General features: G+C 39.7%; 1 protein-coding gene across 2 annotated transcripts in view; it reads right to left on the reverse strand.

The window, feature by feature from the left end:
• Positions 1-290: 290 nt before the first annotated feature.
• The window catches only part of LOC122017181, a 75,207-nt gene continuing 49,991 nt past the window's right edge, over positions 291-25,506 (reverse strand). The window contains exon 2 of one of the 2 annotated variants that reach the window (XR_006121287.1): positions 291-665. Coding sequence is in view for 1 of the 2 variants with exons in the window: in XM_042574720.1 (XP_042430654.1) it covers positions 536-657 (122 nt within the window). In the remaining variant the exon portion in view is untranslated. The remainder of the gene's footprint in view (positions 666-25,506) is intronic. The other variant, XM_042574720.1, reaches the window with a different exon arrangement.

A 25,506-nucleotide genomic window follows, 5' to 3' on the forward strand; every position in this document is an offset into this window, starting at 1 on the left:
AGTTTAAGTCTCAAATAACATTCTAATCTTTCGCTTCAGTTGGCTCAAATAGGTTAACAAGCTAGTTTACAAAGAAAAAGAGAAGAAAGATGCACTTATTGTTATTGTAATAGTTCATCTAATAGGCTCGGTCTTTGTCTATTATTTATCAATTAAATAAATAATAAAACAATTTAAGATAATATCAACTTTAAAACATCCAACAGATCAAGCAACTTTCTAAGTTCATTGATATCGTTAACTATATGCATCCAGAGACATTAGTAAATCCATTTGATTAGTTGCATAAATTCTCAAGAGACGTGAGAAAGTTCACAAGCCATAATTTGTGTCTAATTAATGATGCATGACAAATAAAGGGTTTCAATAAACACACATTAATTTCACAAAATAAAAAATAAACTAAGCATATCAGCATCAATTAGGATCTTCTATTCTTCTAATTGCCGCCGCTCGAAGTCGACTATTGCTTACCACATGTCCAGGGAATCATTCAATTTGGTGCAGAAAACTACTTGCATTGTCATATTTTTCATCATCTTCTTTTTTTTCTTTTGCCCGCCGTCGTTTCTTTAATTATCTTCTTCTTCTTCTTCTTCTTCTTCTTCTGCTTTCCACCATCGTTTCTCATCTTTTTTCTTCCAGACATCATGAAAACTAAAATGCTAAGCAATTATTAGTCATGCAATTATAATGAGCTTGGATAACATTAAATTGATGGAGGATTTGAATCTTGGTTTGAGTTTCCAACCTTTGCACTACACTTTATAGTCAAACATCCAAGTACAATGAATAAAAGTACAAATAAACTTCATAATTTCCTTTTTTTTTATTTTTTATTTCAATATGTCTAATGGCTAAGACAATGGTACATGGATCAATCTTCCATATCACTGTTAAATTTTGTTGACAAACACTTTATATTACTAATCATACAAGTCAGTTAATTTTTATTTAATTATCTAAGTAACAAGTTTAATTATAAATGCAGTGATGGTATGTAATATCTAATAGGTAGAACAAATAAGGAATAAGAGAATAAATAACTACTTTGATTGAAGCAATAATTAATTCAGCAGTTATAGTTGGTGCGAATAGAAGCATAGGAGGAGTAATTAAATGAAATCTACTAGGAGATGAGGATCACACTCACATTTGCATCTTCGGGCAGCCTTTAATTGTAAGCCTTTAGGGTTATAAATAAACCAAGCATTCGTGAACAAACTTGGTGTTCAGCTTGATAAGAGCTTGTTTATATTCGTTTAATATACATAAAATTAATTAAACAAACAAGCTTGAACAGCTCGTTAAACTAAACAAACAAACTTCAACACATATGTGTTCAGCTCGTTAACGTTCGTGAATAAAGTTCATAAACAATATTCACGAATCATATTTATTAATACAACTCTTTTCAATATGCTAAATAAATAATAAAATAAAATAAAATAAATAAATAAATTTAAATTACCAAGCTCAATAACCAATCAAGCAACTAAAAGTTTCAAACAATTAAACTAGTTTGAATTGAGAGCTTGATAATATCTAAACGAACCAAGCTCGAACCAAGCTCAAGCCAAGCTCGAGCAAAGCTCGAACCAAGCTTGAATTGAGAGCTTGATAACATCTAAATGAACTAAGGTCAAGCCAAGCTTCAAACAAGCTCAAACTCATAAAAAATAAACCAAGCCAAGCCTAAATACTCATTTCAAAAGCTTGGTTCATTTTAAACTCGGCTCGGCTCGGCTTGTTTACAGCCCTATAAGCCTCCTAAGTTCTGTAAATACTTCTAGGTTGAATGCTAGCACTGGGCAAGCATATATGTTCAATTCTCTAAGTGAATCCAATGCTACCAAAGTCGTCAAATTGTTGCAACTATTAGTTATCATCTTAGATAGACGCTTCAATCTTCGCATACCTTGTGGCAGACATCTTAGATCTTGGCACCCGACTATCTCTATTCTTTTAATGTATCGAAGGTTGCCCCAATTGCAAAATTCAGCAGACCATATTGTCTCATTGTTCAACCATACTCTCATTGTACGACAATAATAATGCGGATCTATTTCCTTGAGTTTTGGGCACTGAATTAGTGTCAATTGTCTAAGATTTGGAAAAAAATAAGCATAATTTCTTGCTGTCATGAACCATTTCTCTAGTGCAAGCATTTCTGAGAAAGTGAGCTCTCTCAACATCGGAAATGTGCCGCCATCCCCGTAAAATGTATTGTCTATGTGTTTTATTAAATCCATGCCACTTATCTCAAGCTTCTCGAGACAATGAAGTTGACCGAGTGATGGTAATGTAGCACACCTCCTGAGTGTTGGAGTGTATACTGAAAGCCTAAGCTTTGTAAACATTCATTATGAATAAAGAATCACATTTGGTCTAATTATCTACATTTGTTTGTAGTTGTTCATTTAATTTATATTGTAGATAACATAGTATGTGGTGTCACATACAGAAGATGATGTTATCAGTACCTTATAAATTATAAACAGTAGCTCACGACCAGAATGGAAAGGAACAAACCATTAGAAGGTCGTAGTGTAATTAGGTATTAGTTTATCTTGACTATATAATTACACTAGTACACTCAGAGTGTATTGAGTAGGACCATTTGAGGTCGTTCCTTTTATACCGACTTTATAAAGGAACAAAGACCTCAGTTATTATGGAAGTGTGTGCTCTTAATCCTAATATAATAACAAGCACATATGTTTGATATTTATTTCTTTAATTTATCAATGGGTGAGATTTAGTTCGATGAATCAATAAACCCGATAAATTGGGAAATGGTATCACTCATAGTGTGTGTTGTTGATTATAGAAGGAAACTGTGTCCTAGTGATACTAGGTTGATAATGTCCTCAAGAGGAGCTCATAAAGATTGTCATGTTAAACCCTGCAGGTGGACTTAGTCCGACATGATAATAAGGTTGAGTGGTACTACTCTTGGACTTAGATATTAATTAAATGAGTTGTCGGTAACTCACTTAATTAGTGGACATTCGATATATTAAACACAGGAGACTAACACACTCATAATAAGAAGGAGCCCAAAATGTAATTTGGGATTGGTGCGGTAGTTCAATGATAGTTCTCTAGTGGAATGAATTATCATTGATAAAATTAAGTTGTGTGTTCGGGCGAACATGGGATGCTTAATTTTATCGGAGACCAAAACCAATTCCTCCTCTCGGTCCCTATCGTAGCCTCTTATTTATAGAGTACTATACCCACATATACCCACCTTCTATACCCACCTAAAGGGGGCCGGCCAAGCTAGCTTGGGAACCAAGCTAGGGCCGGCCTAAGCTTGGGTTTAAGGTGGCCGGCCCTAGCTTGAACCCAAGCTAGTAGGGCCGGCCATAATTAAATAAAAAAAAGAAATTTAATTTTAGATTTTATTATTATGTGGAAGATATAATTTAAAGAGAATTAAAATTAAAATATCTCTCTTGTAAAAGATTTACAAAAGATTAAAGAAAGAGATTAGATCTCTTTCCTTATTTGTAGATTGGAGAGTTTTTTATTTTCTCTTTAAAATTATTCACATGTTAATAAAATTAAAATTATAGATATTTTCTTTTATTAACCATGAAGAGATTTTTAAAGAGAAATTTTATTTTTTAAAATTTTCGGAAACAAATAAGGAAAGTTTTAATTGTTGATTAAAACTTGTCCAATTTGCTTCCTCTTGATGTGGCCGACCATTAGAGTTTATTTGGGAAATTTTATTTTATTTTTCTCAAATAAATCATGTCAAGGAAATTAAGGAAATTTTATTGTAATTAAATTTCCTAATTTGCCTAGGCCAAGGAATATAAAAGAAGGGGTGAGGGTGCCTTCACAAGACACAACCTCTATTGTTTTCTCTCCCTTTCTCCTTGGTGTTGTGGCCGGCCATTACCCTCTCCCTCTCTTCCTCTTGTGGTGGCCGAATACTTCATCTCTCTTGGAGTTCTTGTGGTGGCCGGATACTACTTGGAGAAGAAGAAGAAGAAGGAGAGAAAGCTAGCATCTCTTGGAGCTTGGTTAGTATTTTGATTTTCTTCTTTGGTAAAGTTCTTCCTTTGTGGCCGAACCTTGCTTGGAGAAGAAGAAGGTGGTTGGTGGTTTCTCATCTTGGTAGATCGTTGCCCACACAACGTCCGAGGTTAGAAGAGGAATACGGTAGAAGATCAAGAGGTTTTTCTACAAGGTATAACTAGTAATTTCTATTTCCGCATCATGCTAGTTATTTATGGAAATAATACCAAATACAAGAGCCTTACGTTCTAGTATTTCGAATATGTTTTTTCGAAGTTGTGTTCTTTTGTTTCTTTCTTTTCCTTGTGATTTGATAACACTCTTTGGTTAACCTAAAGTTATTTTAGGAAATTAAATATTAGCTTTCTATTAAAGGTTTTGTCTAGTCGGTGGTGGTTGCTCCCATATCCAAGAAGGCCATGTGCCTCGCCACGTCAGTACTGGGAACCTTTTATGGAAATTGATATTTAATGGAATTAATAACTTAAGGAGACTTGGGTCGAACGTGTTAAGTTCCGCAGGAGATCCAAGTCAAAACCTAAAAGAACAAATAGATTAAGTTTTGGATCAAACGTGTTAAGTTCCGCAGGAGATCCAAAATTTAATTTAAAAGAACACATGGTAGCTAGGAAAAGGTTCAGATCTTTGTACAAAATTTTTTACAGTGGAACCTATAGGCTTTCCGTAGCAACCAACAATTGGTATCAGAGCTAGGGTTTTGCCTCTGTGTATTTGGTATTTAGTTTAATTATGCACATGTCATACATAATTTAGGCAGGTTAATAGTAGGATGTGCTAACTCTATGGATGCAGGATCCAACTATTATGGCTTTTAGTTAATTATGTGTGTGATTGGACCCTTGGACATGTCAAGGGCAATTTATATGTGTGTGCATGATTGTATTAAAATACAGCAGGAGCTGTATTTAGTTTTATTAGGATTTTATTTTTGATCTAGATACATGTACATTCCTTTTATGGAATATAGGATCAAAAATGTAAAATTCTATTTATGTCGCGGATCGAATCTTGCAAAGCGTGGAACCTTCTAAGGACCAGAGGCGCAGCGGAACTAGGAGCAAGATGGATGCGACAGTTAGACCCGGTGGCGGTGGCCAAATATGGCAGCAGCTTCGGATGACAACACACGGAGGACAATTAAAGATAAAAGCCATAATAGTTGAAAATTAGATTTTCCATTTATTGCTTTTATATTGTGCTGTGTGTGTGCATGTTAGTTTACAAGTTTAGTAGGCTAGCATAGTTAAAATTCCTCATTTATAAATAACTAAGTGGGAGAGGATTTTAAGTAAATCCCATGGTCTCCATTCTTGGTTTGTAAGTGATGCAAACAAGCTTCGCGTTGGCTCGAGTGCCTTCCTCCATAACGGATGAGCTTGTTTTCGGATCACTAGAACAGACTTCCATTTTGGATGACTATAGGAAGTTAATTAAGGGCGTGTGATCTTCCCCAACGGAAGGGCATAATCTTATTAATGGACTTAGTGTCAAGTAATGGTGTACACTTAGACACATCTAATAGTATCCTCCCAATCGAGTCACCGCTATTATTTGTGTGACCAAATAATACCAACTATTAATTTTATTTGTCAAAAGTTAGGTTGACAAGATAATAAAATTAATGGGTTAAAACCCTCCTTTTACAAATGTTGAATTTGTATCGTCCACACTAACGTGGCATACAAAATTCACGGTGTTTTAAGGTGTTGGTTAATTTAAAATAGTATTGTTTGAGGAATCAATATTATTCTAAATTTAGAGTTCGACCAAAAGTTATTTGTGATTCTTATGATGACTTTCAACCCATTGTCCATCATACTTCAACAAAATAGACTTATTGGAACATAGATTGGAAAAGAAACCGGATATTGTTCTTACTGCTGAAAGCTATAAATTTGTCTGATTGAGCATTGCCTGATGCACTCACCGGTGAATCTACCCAAGAGGAGATTGAATATCATAGGAAATGGGTAAAAGCAGATGAGATGGCGCGGTGTTACATTTTGGCTTCAATGTCAAATGTATTGCAACATCGACATAAAGATTTACCAACGATTTATGATATAATCTCAAGGAACTCTTTGGTCATCAGATAGGGCTTCTAGACAAGAAGCTATGAGAAAGATAATGACACCACCATGCAAGAGGGTACTCCTGTAAGGGATCATATCCTAAACATGATGGCTTATCTGAACGAAATACGAGATCCTTGGAGGAGAAATTGATGGGAAACCCAGATCGATATGATCCTCCAAACCCTACCTAGAAGTTTTGAGCGGTTCCGTCTGAACTATAATATGAATAAAAGGATTTATTCATTAGGGAAACTACTGACAGAAGCAGAAGGGTTATTTCGTCACAATGCTCAAATTCACTATGTTGAAAATGGTTCTACTTCTAAACCGAAGGTAAGAAGAAGAAGAAACAAGCTGGTTCAAGAAAGAAAGTGAATAAATCTCAGTACGGATTTAAAGTTGGAATGAAGAAGCCAAGGGCAAGTGCTTCATCTGCAAGCAGGACATTGGAAGGCGGATTTCTCGTAAGAACCAAAACAAAGGTATATCTCATACTCTAGTTGTTGAAACATGTTTAGCGGTGTTATCTACCAACACCTGGTGTGTAGATACGAGAGCCACCGATCATGTCTGTAATTCCTTGCAGGGGTTCCAGGAAATCTGAAGGGAGATTACTGTCTACATGGGCAATGCTACTAAGGTGGCAGCTATTGCAGTGGGAGGCGTCTACTTATCTTTTAGTAGAAATAGAAATTTGGTTTTAAGAAATTGTCTTTATGTACCCAGGTTTTAGAAAGAATTTAATTTCAGTTTCTAAACTGTTTTTAGATGGATATTCGGTTTCTTTCGATAACGATGTAGTTATTAAAAGAAAAAAGTGATTATCTGTTCCGGTGCATTAGTTGGCAATTTGTATATTTTAAATCCAAATTCTTCCACAAAGCAAAACATGGAAATTTATAATTCATCTTCTAATTCTAATAAGAGAAAAGAACCTTGAAATGAACCAAGCATATCTTTGGCATCTAAGGCTTGGTCATATTAACTTAAGTAGGATTCGAAGGCTTAGCTGATGGACTTTAAGTTCATTAGAGTTGGAAAATTTTCCAACTTGTGAATCTTGCTTAGAAGGTAAAATGACCAAGAGGCCGTTCAAGGCCAAGGGTATAGAGCCAAAGAAGTGTTAGAGTTGGTTCACTCGATTTGTGTGGTCCTATGTCCGTCCGTGCAAGAGGAGGTTTTGAATATTTTGTCTCTTTCATAGGCGATTATTCAAGATATGGATACATTTACCTAATGCGCAAGTCCGAGTGCTTTGATAAGTTCAAAGAATACAAGGTGATGTGGAGAAACGACTAGGTAAAAGTATCAAGACACTACTGATCGGATCGTGGTGGCGAATACCTCTTAGGAGAGTTTAGGAATTACTTATCGAAGGCGGATTCAATCCCAATTGTCTGCACTGGAACACCCAACAGAATGGTGTAGCGAGCGAAGGAATAGGACTCTTATGGAGATGGTTAGATCAATGATGAGTTATTCGAATTACCAAATTCGTTTTGGGGATATGCTCGAAACAAGCAGTATCGTTCCGAACTTAGTACCTTCTAAATCAGTTTCTTCTACTCCCATAGAATTGTGGAATGGGCGAAAACCCGTCTAAGACATATTCGGATATGGGGTAGTCCAGCACATGTGCTGAAACCAGATCTTGATAAGTTAGAATCTCGTCAGAAGTTCGCGTGTTTGTAGGATATCCCAAAGGAACGAAAGGTGGTTTATTTTATAGTCCTAAGACCGAAGGTCATTGTTAGCACCAATGCCCGTTTTAGAAGAAGACTATATAATGGATCACAAGCCCGAGTAAAGTTGTTTTAGAAGAACTTAGAGAGGACATGTCTACTTCACCTAACGACAAGATGAAGTACCACAAGAGCGCAACACGTGTCACACATGATACACAACCACAAACAAGTGCCTCGTCGTAGTGGGAGGGTTGTGTCTGACTGAAAGATTCATGTTTTGGGAGAGTCTTGGACTTGATCCGGTAAACATGAACCTGATCCCCGATCATATGATGAAGCACTCCAAGATATAGATGCGACATCTTGGCAAAAGGCAATGAATTCGAAATAGAGTCCATGTACTCTAATAAGGTCCGGGAGCTTGTAGAACCACGATGGTGTAAAAGCCGTTGGATGCAAGTGGATCTACAAAAGGAAAAGAGGGGACGGAAGGTAGAAACCTTCAAAGCTAGGCTTGTTGTGAAAGGGTACACTTAGAAAGAGGAATCGATTATGAGGAAACCTTTTCACCGGTAGCCATGCTTAAGTCTATCCGGATACTCTTATCCATTCTGCTCATATGGATTATGAGATTTGGCAAATGGATGTCAAGACAACTTTCCTTAATGGAAGTCTTGAAGAGAACATCCATATGAAGCAACCAGAAGGATTTATTGAAAAGAGCAAAGAGCATCTGGTATGCAAGCTCAATCGGTCTATTTATGGACTAAAGCAAGCTTCAAGGTCTTGGAACATCCGGTTTAATGAAGTAATCCTGACATATGGATTTATTCAAAGTCCGGATGAGTCTTGTGTATATAAGAAGTGTAACGGAAACGTGGTGGTATTTCTTGTACTATACGTAGATGATATTTTGTTAATTGACAACAATGTCAAGGTATTATCGGAAGTAAGGGTATGGTTGTACAAATAATTCGATATGAAGGACTTAGGAGAATGCACACATATTCTTGGGATCAAAGTAATAAGGGATCGCAAAAAAAGGATGTTGTGCTTGTCCCAAGCTTCATATATTGATACAATCCTTACTCGTTTTAGCATGCAAGACTCTAAGAAAGGTTTTCTACCTTTTAGACATGAAGTAGTTTTATCTAAAGATATGTCGCCGAACATTAAAGGAGATAGAGGATATGAAGGCAGTTCCTTATGTTTTGGCTGTAGGAAGCCTAATGTATGCTATGTTATGCACGAGACCGGATATCTGTTTTACCGTGGGCATGGTTAGCAGATATCAAAGTAACCCTGGACAAGGACATTGGACTGCTGTAAAGCATATATTAAAGTACCTGAGAAGGACTAGAGATTATATGCTAGTTTACCAAGCAGATGATTTGATCCCTGTGGGATACACGGATTCTGACTTTCAATCAGATAGGGACAATAGTAATTCTACATCAGGCTATGTGTTTACTTTAGGAGGTGGAACCATTGCATGGAGGAATGTTAAGCAGAAATATGTTTTTGACTCAACCATGGAAGCTGAGTATGTGGCAGCCTCTGAGACAGCCAAAGAAGCTGTGTGGCTCAGGAACTTCCTAATGGACTTAGATGTGATTCCTGATTTGCCCAAAATCATCACAATTTATTGTGATAATAGCGGTGCAGTTGCAAACTCGAAGGAACCACGAGCTCATAAAGCAAGTAAACATATAGAGCGCAAGTACCACCTGATAAGAGATATCGTGAAGCGAGGAGAAGTTGTCATCGCCAAGATTGCATCAGCGGATAATCTGGCAGATCCTTTTACTAAGGCCCTTCCGGCGAAAGCTTTCGATCGGCATGTGAAGGGAATGGGAATCAGATGTATGGCAGAAGATATGGCAGCTTAGTCATTAGTATAAGTGGGAGATTGTTAGAGTGTATACTGAAAGCCTAAGCTTTTGTAAACATTTATTTTGAATAAAGAATCACATTTGGTCTAATTATCTACATTTGTTTGTAGTTGTTCATTTAATTTATATTGTAGATAACATAGTATGTGATGTCACATACAGAAGATGATGTTATCAGTACCTTATAAATTATAAACAGTAGCTCACGACCAGAATGGAAAGGAACAAACCATTAGAAGGTCGTAGTGTAATTAGGTATTAGTTTATCTTGACTATATAATTACACTAGTACACTCAGAGTGTATTGAGTAGGACCATTTGAGGTCGTTCCTTTTATACCGACTTTATAAAGGAACAAAGACCTCAGTTATTATGGAAGTGTGTGCTCTTAATCCTAATATAATAACAAGCACATATGTTTGTTATTTCTTTAATTTATCAATGGGTGAGATTTAGTTCGATGAATCAATAAACCCGATAAATTGGGAAATGGTATCACTCATAGTGTGTGTTGTTGATTATAGAAGGAAACTGTGTCCTAGTGATACTAGGTTGATAATGTCCTCAAGAGGAGCTCATAAAGATTGTCATGTTAAACCCTGCAGGTGGACTTAGTCCGACATGATAATAAGGTTGAGTGGTACTACTCTTGGACTTAGATATTAATTAAATGAGTTGTCAGTAACTCACTTAATTAGTGGACATTCGATATATTAAACACAGGGAGACTAACACACTCATAATAAGAAGGAGCCCAAAAATGTAATTTGGGATTGGTGCGGTAGTTCAATGATAGTTCTCTAGTGGAATGAATTATCATTGATAAAATTAAGTTGTGTGTTCGGGGCGAACATGGGATGCTTAATTTTATCGGGAGACCAAAACCAATTCCTCCTCTCGGTCCCTATCGTAGCCTCTTATTTATAGAGTACTATACCCACATATACCCACCTTCTATACCCACCTAACGGGGGCCGGCCAAGCTAGCTTGGGAACCAAGCTAGGGCCGGCCTAAGCTTGTTTAAGGTGGCGGCCCTAGCTTGAACCCAAGCTAGTAGGGCCGGCCATAATTAAATAAAAAGAAATTTAATTTTAGATTTTATTATTATGTGGAAGATATAATTTAAAGAGAATTAAAATTAAAATATCTCTCTTATAAAAGATTTACAAAAGATTAAAGAAAGAGATTAGATCTCTTTCCTTATTTGTAGATTGAAGAGTTTTTTATTTTCTCTTTAAAATTATTCACATGTTAATAAAATTAAAATTATAGATATTTTCTTTTATTAACCATGAAGAGATTTTTAAAGAGAAATTTTATTTTTTAAAATTTCCGGAAACAAATAAGGAAAGTTTTAATTGTTGATTAAAACTTGTCCAATTTGCTTCCTCTTGATGTGGCCGGCCATTAGAGTTTATTTGGGAAATTTTATTTTATTTTTCTCAAATAAATCATGTCAAGGAAATTAAGAAAATTTTATTGTAATTAAATTTCCTAATTTGCCTAGGCCAAGGAATATAAAAGAAGGGGTGAGGGTGCCTTCACAAGACACAACCTCTATTGTTTTCTCTCCCTCTTTCCTTGGTGTTGTGGCCGGCCATCATCCTCTCCCTCTCTTCCTCTTGTGGTGGCCGAATACTTCATCTCTCTTGGAGTTCTTGTGGTGGCCGGATACTACTTGGAGAAGAAGAAGAAGAAGGAGAGAAAGCTAGCATCTCTTGGAGCTTGGTTAGTATTTTGATTTTCTTCTTTGGTAAAGTTCTTCCTTTGTGGCCGAACCTTGCTTGGAGAAGAAGAAGGTGGTTGGTGGTTTCTCATCTTGGTAGATCGTTGCCCACACAACGTCCGAGGTTAGAAGAGGAATACGGTAGAAGATCAAGAGGTTTTTCTACAAGGTATAACTAGTAATTTCTATTTCCGCATCATGCTAGTTATTTATGGAAATAATACCAAATACAAGAGGCTTACATTCTAGTATTTCGAATATGTTTTTTCGAAGTTGTGTTCTTTTGTTTCTTTCTTTTCCTTGTGATTTGATTGTTCTCTTTGGTTAACCTAAAGTTATTTTAGGAAATTAAATATTAGCTTTCTATTAAAGGTTTTGTCTAGTCGGTGGTGGTTGCTCCCATATCCAAGAAGGCCATGTGCCTCGCCACGTCAGTACTGGGAACCTTTTATGGAAATTAATATTTAATGGAATTAATAACTTAAGGAGACTTGGGTCGAACGTGTTAAGTTCCGCAGGAGATCCAAGTCAAAACCTAAAAGAACAAATAGATTAAGTTTTGGATCAAACGTGTTAAGTTCCACAGGAGATCCAAAATTTAATTTAAAAGAACACATGGTAGCTAGGAAAAGGTTCAGATCTTTGTACAAAATTTTTGTACAGTGGAACCTATAGGCTTTCCGAGTAGCAACCAACACTGAGATTGATGAGTCTCACTTCAACTAAAGAATCGAAACCAGCAAGTTGTTGTTCACTCATCCAACCAGGAAATTCCACTCCTTTATAAGACATGATCTCTAGACTTTTCAAATGCATGTTGGGTCGGAGAGGTTCGAGTACCAACAGTAATGTAACTGATTCAGAACTCTCATTTGATTCTTCACCACCCCAATGCAATGACAAGTCGCGTAGACTTTGTTGGCCCATCAACACGTTTGTTTGAGTCTCCTCTACTCGTTCTAGGTTTCGTAATCTTATTTCTTGAAGATTTGTTAAAGTTTGCAACTGTGTGAGCACAAAACTGTTGTAATCTGATTACGCTAACACAGTAATCTATTTGTACCAAAAATAATAAGCATGCAATAAACGGGTAATATAAGAGTAAGGTTCAGAAATTGTGTATCTCTGGTTGAAGCGCTAGCATGCCGACTGTCTTTAGAGAATTTATTACCGCCCACAGTGCAGAGGCTCTCCAGCAAAATTCTCCCAAGATCCGATAATCTCTCGCACCATTCGTAGGTGCACTCCAAGACGAACTCCACACTCGGACTCAACCTCAGATCGCGGAACCAAAGCCTCAGAACAAAGGAAAACTCGAAAGGAAGAAGAAGAAGGAGAAAGCAGAGAATGCTTTTTTTTGAGAGAGTGTGTTTAACCAGGAACAGAGGGAGTGTATTTATACACTCTGAAGCAGCGCAAGCACACCAGGAATCAAAGCGCGCGTTGCTTCGCTTCCTCACGCGGACAGAGGTGCGTCGCGTTGCTTCGCTTCCTCACGCTGATAGAACCAAACCCAAGTGCGCTTCCTCACGGGCGGGTCAGAACCAAGAACCAGACTGGCAAAAACAAACCAGGCCGCCTGCAAGTGAGAGACCCACGATTGGGGATTTGCACCCCCCCTGCGCGCGATGATCGCTTGCGTCACACCCGGTTTATGGATTTCCGGCTCGAACCCCCTGAAACCACTTGATTTGGGCTCGGCCCGCGCATGCGTATAGGCCCCCCTTAACTTTGCTAAGCAAGGATGGAAGGGCTCCATATATAAGGCCTTCCAACCTTCTTTGCTTAGCAATGTGGAACTAAATGCATACATATGTATTACCAAAAGAAATAACTTGAATTAAAACTCAACAATCCCCCACTAATTCAAATTATTTTTGGTCGAAAATAAAGATATGTTCTGAGGCTTGATTGCAATGAGCTTTTAGTGAAAAAACTTTCCGGTTTGAATTTTCACCTAAGTACACCAATCTTATTCACATAGGTTTGAAGAGAACTCAGTCTTGATCTTAAACCTTTTATATGTGAAAATCAATTGGTAACAACTCATCACGGGCGATAGTTGAATCCTTCTGGGTTGGTGCATTACGGCCATGCCACCAAATCTTGTTTCATAAGTGCTAAGGAGAGTTGCCTAGACCCCCCACACTGCGGCCTCACAGTTACACTTACATAGGTGAGTTCTCCAAGGATGTACTGCGAGCATCCTGTCATTAAGACCTTGAACTCATTAAGAGCTCTTAAGCTCATCCATACTAGCAGTCAAGCATCTATCTAGGGAAGAGACTATGAGATTACATCTCAATCAATTTGATGCTTACAATTCATCCTTATAACTTGTTTATACCACATTGAACCTACTTCTTGGGATCTCCAATCAGATAGGTTGGGTTGCCGCTATAGATGAATCCAGGATAGGCCTCAGTCTCATTCCCTTACTGGATCTCTTGATTTTCTCAGAATCAAGTCCTTTAGTGAGTGGATCAGCAATATTGTCCTTTGAACTTACAAAGTCTAATGACACCACTCCAAGAGACACTAGCTCACGAATAGACTTTAATCTTATTCGTACATGTCTCTTCTGTTTCTAGTTATACTTGGAGCTTCTAATCTGAGCTATTGTTGTTTGATTATCACAGTGTACTGAAATAGAAGGTATTGGCTTCATCATCAAGGGAATTTCAGAAAGAAGACCCTTAAGCCAATCATCTTCAGTTACTGTGGTATCCAAAGCACACAATTCTGTCTCAGATGTAGAATGAGTTATAATCGTCTATTTAACAGACCTCCAAGCAACTGCACCGCCTCCAAGTGTAAAGACATAACCAGTAATACCTTTACACTCAACAGTGTCAGCTATCCAACTAGCATCACTATATCCCTCCAAGACTGCAGGGAATCTCCCATACTACAAGCCCAAGGATATAGTGCCTTTTAGGTATCTGAGTACTTTGTCTAATGCATCTCAATGCGTTCTGTCCGGACAGATGGTAAACCTGCTCAATTTTGATATAGCAAAAGAAATATCAGGTCTAGAACAATTTGTTAAATACATTAGACTACCTATTATTTGTGAGTATCTTAATTGAGACACTGCCACACCACTCTTATTCTTGTGGAGAGTTTTTGAAGGATCATAGGGTGTGACGACAGAATTAACTTGGCTATAGCCATATTTCTCTAATACTCTCTCAATATAGAGTGACTGAGAAATTGCTATTCCATCAGTTGAACGAGTCAACTTCAACCCTAAAATCATATCAGCACAACTCATATCCTTCATATCAAACTTACCACTTAAGAGGGCCTTAGTCTCATTAATAATAGAAAGGTTAGAACCAAAAAGTAGAATATCATCTACATATAAACATAAGATAATACAATTATCACCTTTCATTTTAGCATACACACATTTATCAGAGTCATTCATTTCAAACCCAAATGATAGCATAGCTCTATCAAATTTTTTGTGCCACTGCTTTGAGACTTGCTTCAAACCATAAAGAGATTTGACTAACCTACAGACTTTATTCTCATTTCCAGAAACTACATGTCCTTCAGGCTGATCCATATATATCTCTTCTTCAAGATCTCCATTAAGGAATGCCATTTTGACATCCATTTGATGGACCTCAAGATGATATATGGATGCCAATGCTATTAACACTCGGATTGTAGTAATTATGGTAACAGGAGAATAAGTGTCAAAATAGTCAATCCCTTCTTTCTGTTTGAATCCCTTAGCAACTAGGTGGACTTTGAATTTATCTACTGACTCATCAGGTTTTAGTTTTCTCTTAAACACCCATTTACATCCTATAGTGTTACACCAAGGAGGTAAATCTACCAACTCCCAAGTGACATTAGAGATAATAGAGTCCATTTCACTTTTAATGGCCTCTTTCCAGTGCTTAGCTTCAGGAGAAGCCATAGCATCTCTATATGTCACAGGGTCACCTTCTATATTATAGGTGATAAAATCCTGGCCTAAATCCGTAGACACACGTTGCCTCTTGCTCCTTCTCAGTTCTGTACACTCACTAGATTCATCTAGTCTAGAGTGACTTGAGGAAGGTGTACCTTCTACGGATAATGGGGCCTCTACAGAAGCAGACTTATCTCTAGTAGGAATACTAGATATAGACTAAGGTGTTCTCGTCTTCATAGGAAATATATCCTCAAAAAATGTAGCATCGTGAAGTTCTACAATAGTATTTGCATCTATTCCAGAAATTTCTGATTTTATAATCAGAAACCTATATGCAATACTATTTTGAGCATAACCCAAGAAGATACCATCTACGGTCTTTGGACCAAGTTTTTTCCTTCTGTGTTGAGGTACTAGTACCTTTGCAAGGCATCCCCACACTTTAAGGTATTTCAAACTTGTCCTCCGGCCTTTCCAAAGCTTATATGGGTTTTTATCCTTTGACTTCATGGGGACTCTATTTAATACATGGTATGCAGTATATAGAGCCTCCCCCCACATGAAGTTGGTTAACCCAGAACTGCCTAACATGGAATTAATCATATCTTCAAGGGTTCGATTTTTCCGTTCTGCTATACCGTTGGATTGCGGACTATATGGAGCAGTTACCTCGTGAATTATACCTGTATCTTGACAAAATTTTTGAAACAGGTTCGAGGTAAACTCTCCACCCCTATTAAACCTTAACCTCTTAATAGATTTATTTGTTTGATTCTCAGCTTCAGATTTAAAAATCATAAATTTATCTAAAGCTTCATCCTTAGTTTTCAGCAAATAAACATAGCAATAACGAGAGTAATCATCAATGAAGGTAATAAAATACCTTTTATGATCTCTCGTTATTACACCGTTAAATTCACAACAATCAGTATGAATCAATTCTAAAATGTCAGAATTTCTATCAATTGATTTGAAGGGTTTACAGGTTTGTTTATATTGCACACAAACTTCACATTTTTTCTTATTATTTATAGCATGCTTAGGAATCATGTCTAGATTCATCATCCTTTTTACGGTATTAAAATTGACATGTCCTAATCTATCATGCCATATATCATAAGACTCAATGTTATATGAACAACCAATATCAGTAGATTTATTTAAGGTAGCATTTTCTACATTGAGTTTAAATAAACCTTCATTAAGGTAACCTTTTTCAATAAAGGTTCCTAAATGTAATATTACAACTTTATTACATTTAAAGTTTAACTCATAACCAGCACAGACTAACTTTGACTCGCTAATCAGATTTCGACGGACAAATGGAACATGATGCACCTCATGCAGTGACAGGACTTTTCCAGAAGTGAACCTCAGGTCAACTTGTCCTATCCCAAACACCCTGGCTGCAGAATGGTTCCCCATGATCACGGAAGTGCCTTCAATTACCTGATAAGTAAGGAAGGCAGAGTGATCAGCACAACAGTGCACATTAGCATCTTTATCAACTAACCATTCATTAGGTTGATAGATCAAGTTTAGTTCGGGTTTGAAGGTAACAAACCTATTGCTGGTGTCGTTACTGGCAGTCATGACATTTTCTTGTGCCTTGGTGTTGGACATATTGCTCTGATTTTTCTTCTTATGGCAGAATTTGGCATAATGTCCAACTTGTCCACATGCCCAGCACGACTTGGTTCCATTTTTCTTTTGAACCTTTGGTTTGGGTTTCATCTTGTTCTTTATTTTCTGATTTTTCAATTTCTTTTTGTCAGATGAGACTACTATGTTTGCCTTTGGAATAAAATCCATAGGCATTCTTTTATCATCATCTTTATGTTGCTTTCGATGTTCTTCTTTGATATTTAAGGCAATCATCAAATCTTCTAGAGAGATTTTACCTCTCCGATGTTTAAGAGTCATGCCAAAATCTTCCCAACTCGGAGGTAATTTTTCGATGATAGACAAGACCTAAAATTTTTCGGGTAATGACATATCTCCTTCAGCAAGACCATGAATTTGAACTTGGAATTCATGTGTCTGCTCAATCACAGATTTGCCTTAAACCATTTTGAAGTTTAGGAATTTTGCCACAGTGTACTTTTCTAAACCAGAATCTTCGGAGTTGTATTTTTTATTCAAAGATTTTCACAGCTCTTTAGCCGAAAAGGTTGAGCAGTACACATCAAATAGTGTGTCTGAGAGGGCAGACAGGATTCTCCCATGGCAGAGATAATCCCTTTGCTTAAACCTCTGTAAGGTAGCAGTATAGGCAGGTTCCTCTTCATCAGGTGAAGGAGGATCTGTTTCTATAACGGAGAATAACCCTAGCGTAGTAAGCCAAAATTTCATCCGTTGTTACCAACGTCTGAAGTTTTGCCCGAAAAATCTCTCGGGTCTGGCGCTAGCCTCATCAGACCCCGTTACCCTATCATTCATCATGTCTATTGATGCTGCAATAAATTCTCTAAAATTGTTGTAATCTGATTACACTAACACAGTAATCTATTTGCACCAAAAATAGCAAGCATGCAATAAACGGGTAATATAAGAGTAAGGTTCAAAAATTGTGTATCTCTGGTTGAAGCGTCGGCGTGCCGACTGTAATGCCCGAAAATTCTCAAACTTGCATTAGAATTATTCTCAAACTTGCTTAAGCGGGAATCGAACCCGGGACCTCTCGGGTCCGCTAAACCTTTAGTTAGCCTTAGTAACCGGTGAACCCAGCAGGGCCGTGCTGAAAGGAAAGGAGAATCAAATATATTTATATTTAAGTTGGGCTTAGTTATCCGCTTAATATAAATAGGAAAAACTTAAGTGTGAGTTTGGTTTAATTTGGTTCGGCAGCCCTCTCCTCACAAAACCACACGCCAATTCTTTTTTTTTTTCCAAACCCTCACCGACGCCAACCCGTCCTTCCTCTCCTTCTCTCGGCGCCAACACCCAAACAACCTAGGGTTCTCTCCCTAGGGCCCCAAGGTCACTTTCCGGCGACGATTTCAGCACGAGGACGTTCCCCTCCGCGAGTAGAGCACGTGGACGCGAGCGGATCGTCGAGAAGTCGTCTCCACCGGAATTCCTAGCGATTAGATTTGTAAGAAATCTAGCACACAAGGTAAGAAACCCCTCACCTGCAGTATAATAGCTACCGTTTGATTTTCTGTGCATTAGTTTAGTTATATGCGTATGTTTTCGACACATAGGGTGTATTTAACCCTCCTCGCAGGTTTAGGGATTTAGTGAGTACCTTTAGATGGGCCGGACACGTCTTTTCTCCTTCAGTTGGAGGTTTAGATGCGGTTGGGTGCCTAAAGGTAGTCTCCCTAATAGAGAGGGGAGTTAAAGCACACTAGGTGGTCGATTAAATAACTAACTTAGAAAAAAATGCAACCTATGCATTTTTATTAGCACAGTTGAATGCATTAGAAGCATCTAAATCAGTAAATCAGTTTATTCTAGCTTATATGGGACTACGGTCCAATGGGTGGGCTCCCACAGTCGCCTCTAGGTTCAGACAACCTAGCTCTAGGTTCAGACAACCTAGCTCTAGGTTCAGATAACCTAGAAACAGCTATTTAGAACAGTTTAGCTATACTCAGTATTTTACTTTTCAGTTGGCACTGTACTGGATTAGATATCCATTGGGCTGGGCTCCCATAGTCGGTCCCTAGGTTTAGATAACCTAGTAGCTCTACTAAATTCGGGATTTGCAACCCCGGGTCTAGTTAGAGATGCGCGCATAACAAGTACAGTTGCCGGGCCCAAACAGCAGCATGATTACTATTTTCACTTATTATGATATTAGCTTTCAAACTCTTAATTCACTCCAGTGATTATAGTTTAAGATCAGTTTTAGCTTAGTTCAGTTTCAGTATCATGCTCCATCTTAGTTTTTCTGTGTGAATATGCATGATAACTTTATGTGCAGTTGTTATACATGTTTATATGTTCAGCTTTAGATATGTCATGATTGTATGCTTATATGCTATGTCATGCTTAGTCTATTCAGTATATTCAGCTTATGTTTTAAACAGCATGATTTAAAATCATATTTGCATCGTTGCATGTTTTTGTGAGGTAGATGGTTTCTTACTAAGCTTTTTAGCTTACAGATACTACTTTTCTTATACTGCAGATAAAGGTAAAGGAAAAGTGGACTAGCAGTGGAGGCTGGAGGTCAATGCAGATCAAGATGTGTGTGGAAGGAACTGGAATAAAAGATCCTCAGGGGTTTTAGCAAGCTTAAATAGTAGAAGTCTTAGTATTTCTTCTTTTATGCAATTTTGAACCATAGAGTGTTTAAATCATGGGAGATTTATTTAGTTTGTTAGTAATTATGTTAGAATGCTGGTTAATAGTTGTTAGAATGTATTTCCATTGATTTTAGAATTGTGGTGTGAGATTTTGGCACGCCAAAGTGCTGAAATCAGAGTTCCCGGGCGAAATCAGAACTCTGATCGGTCTCCAGACCGATCAGAGCCTGGGCAGTGCCACTGGATCGGTCAGCCGCTTCTGTATCCTCCTGGATCGGTCAGCCGACCGATCCAGCACGATACAGTAGCGTTCCAAGAGAGCTTCAGGTGCCTGGATCGGTCAGCCGACCGATCCAGACATACCTGGATCGGTCTGACCGACCGATCCAGCCACACCTGGATCGGTCAGCCGACCGATCCAGTTGGGAACAGAACGACCGCAGCTCCGATCGATCTGTGGATCGATCGGCAGGTCAGTAGGTAGTTGGGAAGTTCAGTTTCTAGTCCCTAGCTCAGTTGGGATGTTCAGTTTCCCTTCCTTAGTATATGTATACCAGCAGAGAAGGTCTTTAGACCTTTCTTATCAGTTGTATCCATCATTAGTAGAGTAAATTTTTTGATTAGCCCAATTTTCCGCACAGTATAGTTTAGCATAATCGTAGCGACCGGCCTTACAGTCAGTACCCAGAAGGTGGGTCGTTACAGAGTTGTATCAGAGCAGTGTTCCATACTTCCTACACACACATCAGCATTGAACCTGCAGCTTCCAAGTAAGAATACCTCTACTTAATTTATGCTCCTTGTTTTGTTATTACAGTTCATGTTTATATGCCTACTGCTTGTTAGTATGTGATAGTTTTTAAACATGATATCAGTAGTTATATAACTGTGATTACATTAGTTATGTTATGTTCTCTATGTCTTTAGAAATGGCACGAGGACGCCCAGCTAGAAGGGCACTAGCTACTGAGCCCCAGCAAGAGGCAGGCAGATCAGTGCCTCCTCCAGACCTTACAACATTAGTGGCTCAGTTACAGCAGCAGCTAGCTGAACAGCAACAGGAAATAGCCACCTGAATCTGACGACTCCAGAAGTCTTAGAGGTTCCACCAGCTCAGCCTACAGCGCCAACGCCAGCACCAGTACCAGCACCAGCAGATCCCGCAGCTGAGCCAATAAAGGAAGCCTATCTGATCCAGTGGCAGCGAGTCAAGCCAGAGAACTTCTCAGGCACTAGCGAACCATGGGATACACAAGCCTGGTTCAAAACACTGGAGAGCACGATGGAGCTTCTGGACTGGCCAGAACACGAGAAGGTGAAGTGTGCCTCCTTCTGCCTGACAGGAGACGCACGCATATGGTGGGAAAGAATCAGAACGAAGCGCCCAGTAAACCAGATGTTATGGGCTGACTTCGAGAAGGAGTTCTTCGAGGAGTTCTTTCACATACGGGTCACAAACCGCCACTACGACGAGTTCACTGAGTTTCATCAGGGCAACCTTTCAGTTGAGGAAGCCGTGAAGAGATTCAACAGGTTGGCTCGTCTATGCCCAGAGCTAGTCAGCACAGAGAAGGAACGAATCCGGTTGATGCTCAAGATGCTGAGGCCAGAGATAGCAGTGAACGTGGCTGGTGGCATACATAGGCCCCAAACCACAGAGGAGTTAGTGAGCAGTGCCTTGACCACAGAGCATTACCAGAACAGCATAAAGCAGCAGAAGCAAGTCTCCTCAGAGTCCAAAGGCCAAGGAAACTCTCACACTCAAAAATAGCAAGGCCACAGCTCTAACTGGAAAGGGAACTCCAACAGCAAGCGCAAATCAGGGAGTGACCCAAAAGGAGGACCATCTAGCAAGCGACCCAGTTATCCAAAGTGTGCTACTTGTGGGAAATTCCACCCAGGGGTTTGTCGCAAGGGCACACGAGGATGCTTTGAATGTGGACAAGAAGGGCACATGGCCAAGCAGTGCCCGAACAAGACCGGTCTTCCTCAGCCATAGCAGATGCAGTATGCAGGCCAGCCAGCTCAGTTATATCAGATGCAGGCCGCTCTAGAAGGTCCACTTATCAGCTAGGGCAGATTAGAAGCCCCTCCAACTACGGCGAATGCGAGGATCTACTCACTCACCAGAGAGGACGTAGCCAATGCCTCGACAGTTGTCACAGGTCAGATTAGCATTTTTCAGTATAGTGCTACTGTTCTATTTGATACTGGGGCAACCCATTCATATATAGCCAGGGTGTTCTCCGAAAAATTAGAAATACCCTCAGAGGTACTCAGTGGTCAGTTTTTGACGGCACTACCTTCAGGAGAGATCATGGCATCCACGCACTGGCTCAGAGCAGTGCCGGTCATTATAGCAGACAGGGAACTCTTTTGTGATCTGATCCTGCTGGAAATGACTGACTACGACGTCATCCTTGGAATGGACTTCCTGATCAGATACGGTGCTTTCATAGAGTGCCGTAAACAGAAACGAAGCAGAAGCACAGTTCGAGTACATCGGAGAACCAAAGAGAAAAGCCAGAAAATTTCTCTCAGCTATGAAGGCACAGAAGTTGATGGATTCGGGTTGTACGGGGTACCTAGCACATGTAGTCAATACCAGGCAGGACAAGGACCGACAGCTAGCAGGGGTCTGAGTTGTATGTGACTACCCAGCAGTCTTCCCTGAGGAGTTACCAGGCCTAGCACCAGTCAGGGAGATTGAATTTGAGATAGAGCTCTTCCCCGGCACCAATCCTATTTCCAAAGCGCCATATCGCATGGCTCCAGCAGAACTGAAGGAACTTCAGGAGCAACTACAGGAGCTGCTTGACAAGGGCTTCATACGCCCTAGTCACTCACCATGGGGAGCGCCTGTACTGTTCGTGAAGAAGAAGGATGGAAGCATGCGGCTATGTATCGACTACATGGCACTGAATCAGGTCACGATCAAGAACAGGCATCCTCTTTCCAGAATAGATGACCTGTTCGACCAGTTAAAGGGAGCAGCAGTGTTCTCTAAGATTGACCTCAGATCAGGATATCACCAAGTCAGAGTCAAGGAGGGTGATATACCTAAGACAGCATTCAGAACCAGATACGGACACTACGAGTTCGTCGTCATGCCCTTTGGCGTGACCAATGCTCCAGCTACATTCATGGATCTCATGAACAGGGTATTCAGGGAGTATTTAGATAAGTTTGTTATTGTGTTTATCGATGACATTCTTATCTACTCAGGAACTCAGGAAGAACATGCAGAGCACCTGAAGACAGTACTACAGACACTTCAGCAGAATCAGCTATATACCAAGTTCACGAAATGTGAATTCTGGCTTGATTAGGTGTCTTTCCTAGGTCACATCATCTCAAGGGATGGTGTCATGGTAGACCCCAGTAAAATAGAAGCAGTAAGTAACTGGAAAAGACCGAGGAACGCTAGTGAAATCAGAAGCTTTCTGGGATTAGCAGGTTATTACAGAAAGTTTGTAGAGGACTTCTCCAGGATAGCCTCTCCACTGATAGCTCTTACCAGAAAGAACAGGAAATTTCAGTGGACAGAGGACTGTGAGAACAGCTTCAGCGAGCTAAAAAGAAGATTGACCAGTGCTCCCATTTTGGCTCTACCAGACAACACCAGCAGCTTTGACATCTATAGTGATGCCTCTAAGTTGGGACTAGGAGTAGTACTGATGCAAAATGGCAAGGTGATCGCCTATGCCTCCAGACAACTCAAGGATTATGAGAAGAATTACCCTACTCATGACCTTGAGCTTGCAGCAGTAGTGTTCGCTCTCAAAATTTGGAGACATTACTTATATGGAGCTCAGTGCAGAGTGTATACAGATCATCAGAGTCTGAAGTACTTCTTCACTCAGAAGGATCTGAACATGCGACAGCGCAGATGGCTTGAGCTGGTTAAAGACTACGACATAGACATCCTCTACCATCCAGGGAAAGCCAATAAGGTTGCCGACGCACTTAGCAGAAAATCCAGTGCTACCTTATCATCTCTTACAGCCATGTCACCGCCCCTTCAGAAGGAGATCGTAGATTTCGGTCTCGAACTCATCGTTGGACGGCTCTCTACTATGACCTTAGAGTCTACCTTGCTTGGTGATATTCAGTCAGCTCAGGAGTAGGACCCTGAAATTCAGAAAATCAAGCAAGGGCTAGTAGAATCAGAAAGTAGAGAATTCAGAGTGTCCGATAGCTGGGTGTTGTACTTTGGTGACAGACTCTGTGTTCCAGATCAGGAGGAGCTACGAAGACAGATTTTAAATGAGGCTCACAAGACCCCCTATGCGATGCATCTAGGTTCCACCAAAATGTACCAAGACCTGAAGAACCGTTTTTGGTGGCCCGGGATGAAGCGGGACATCGCCAGATATGTTAGCATCTGCCTCACCTGCCAGCGTGTCAAGGCAGAACATCAGCGACCAGGAGGAGTTCTGCAGCCTATACAGATTCCAGAATGGAAGTGGGAGGATATCTCTATGGATTTCATAGTGGGACTACCCAGAACCACGAATGGTTTTGACACCATCTGGGTAATAGTCGACAGATTGACTAAGTCAGCCCACTTCTTAGCTATCAGGATATCCTACTCCATGGAGCAGCTAGCTCAGTTGTACCTCAAGGAGATCGTCAGACTACATGGAGTCCCACGAACCATTATTTCAGACAGAGACAGTCGATTCACATCACACTTCTTGGAGTGTGTACAGTCAGCATTGGGCACTAAGTTAAAATTCAGCACAGCTTTCCATCCTCAGACAGATGGTCAGACGGAGCGAGTAAATCAGGTACTCGAAGATATGCTCTGAGCTTGTGCCCTAGACTTCAAGGGAAGTTGGTACAAATATCTGAGTTTAGCAGAATTTGCATACAATAACAGCTATCAGGCCACCATCGGCATGGCACCATACAAGGCTCTCTATGGGCGGAGGTGTAGATCTCCAATCTGCTTGTATGAGAGTGGTGAACAGAAAGAACTAGAACTTCAGACAGATCTAGTAGCAGACACCACAGCAGCTATACAGCAGATCCGCCAGAGGATAGAGACAGCTCAGAGCCGCCAGAAGAGCTATGCTGATACACGGCGCAGACCCTTAGAGTTTTCAGTTGGGGATTCAGTGTTCCTCAGAGTAGCTCCCATGAAGGGAGTAATGCGTTTTGGGAAGAAGGGCAAGCTAAGTCCCAGGTATGTGGGACCATACCTTATCAGCAGAAGAGTGGGCAAGGTAGCATATGAGTTAGAGCTACCCCAGGAAATGTCAGCTGTCCACAACATATTTCATGTCTCTATGCTGAAGAAGCATACCCCAGATGCCACCCAGGTGATTGAGCCCCAGTCGGTACAGATCCGCGAAGACCTCAGCTATGATAGTCGGCCTATTCAGATAATAGACCGAGCAGTTAAGAAATTGCGGAACAAGAAAGTACCATTAGTCAAAGTTATTTGGCACGGTCACACAGCAGAAGAGGCAACTTGGGAGACAGAAGCTAGCATGAGACAGAAGTACCCAGAATTGTTCTAAGTTCGAGGACGAACTTTTTATAAGGTATGGGGATTGTAACGCCCGAAAATTCTCAAACTTGCATTAGAATTATTCTATGATTTTTCTGGAATTTTTAGATATTTTTCCGGAATTTTCTGAGTAGCGGAAATAGCAAAAACAATTAGAAGAATAAAAAAGGCTTAAGCGGGAATCGAACCCGGGACCTCTCGGGTCCGCTAAACCTTTAGTTAGCCTTAGTAACCGGTGAACCCAGCAGGGCCGTGCTGAAAGGAAAGGAGAATCAAATATATTTATATTTAAGTTGGGCTTAGTTATCTGCTTAATATAAATAGGAAAAACTTAAGTGTGAGTTTGGTTTAATTTGGTTCGGCAGCCCTCTCCTCACA

The sequence above is a fragment of the Zingiber officinale genome, chromosome 8B (genome assembly GCF_018446385.1).
Source record: "Zingiber officinale cultivar Zhangliang chromosome 8B, Zo_v1.1, whole genome shotgun sequence".
In the NCBI taxonomy this organism is placed as follows: domain Eukaryota; kingdom Viridiplantae; phylum Streptophyta; class Magnoliopsida; order Zingiberales; family Zingiberaceae; genus Zingiber; species Zingiber officinale.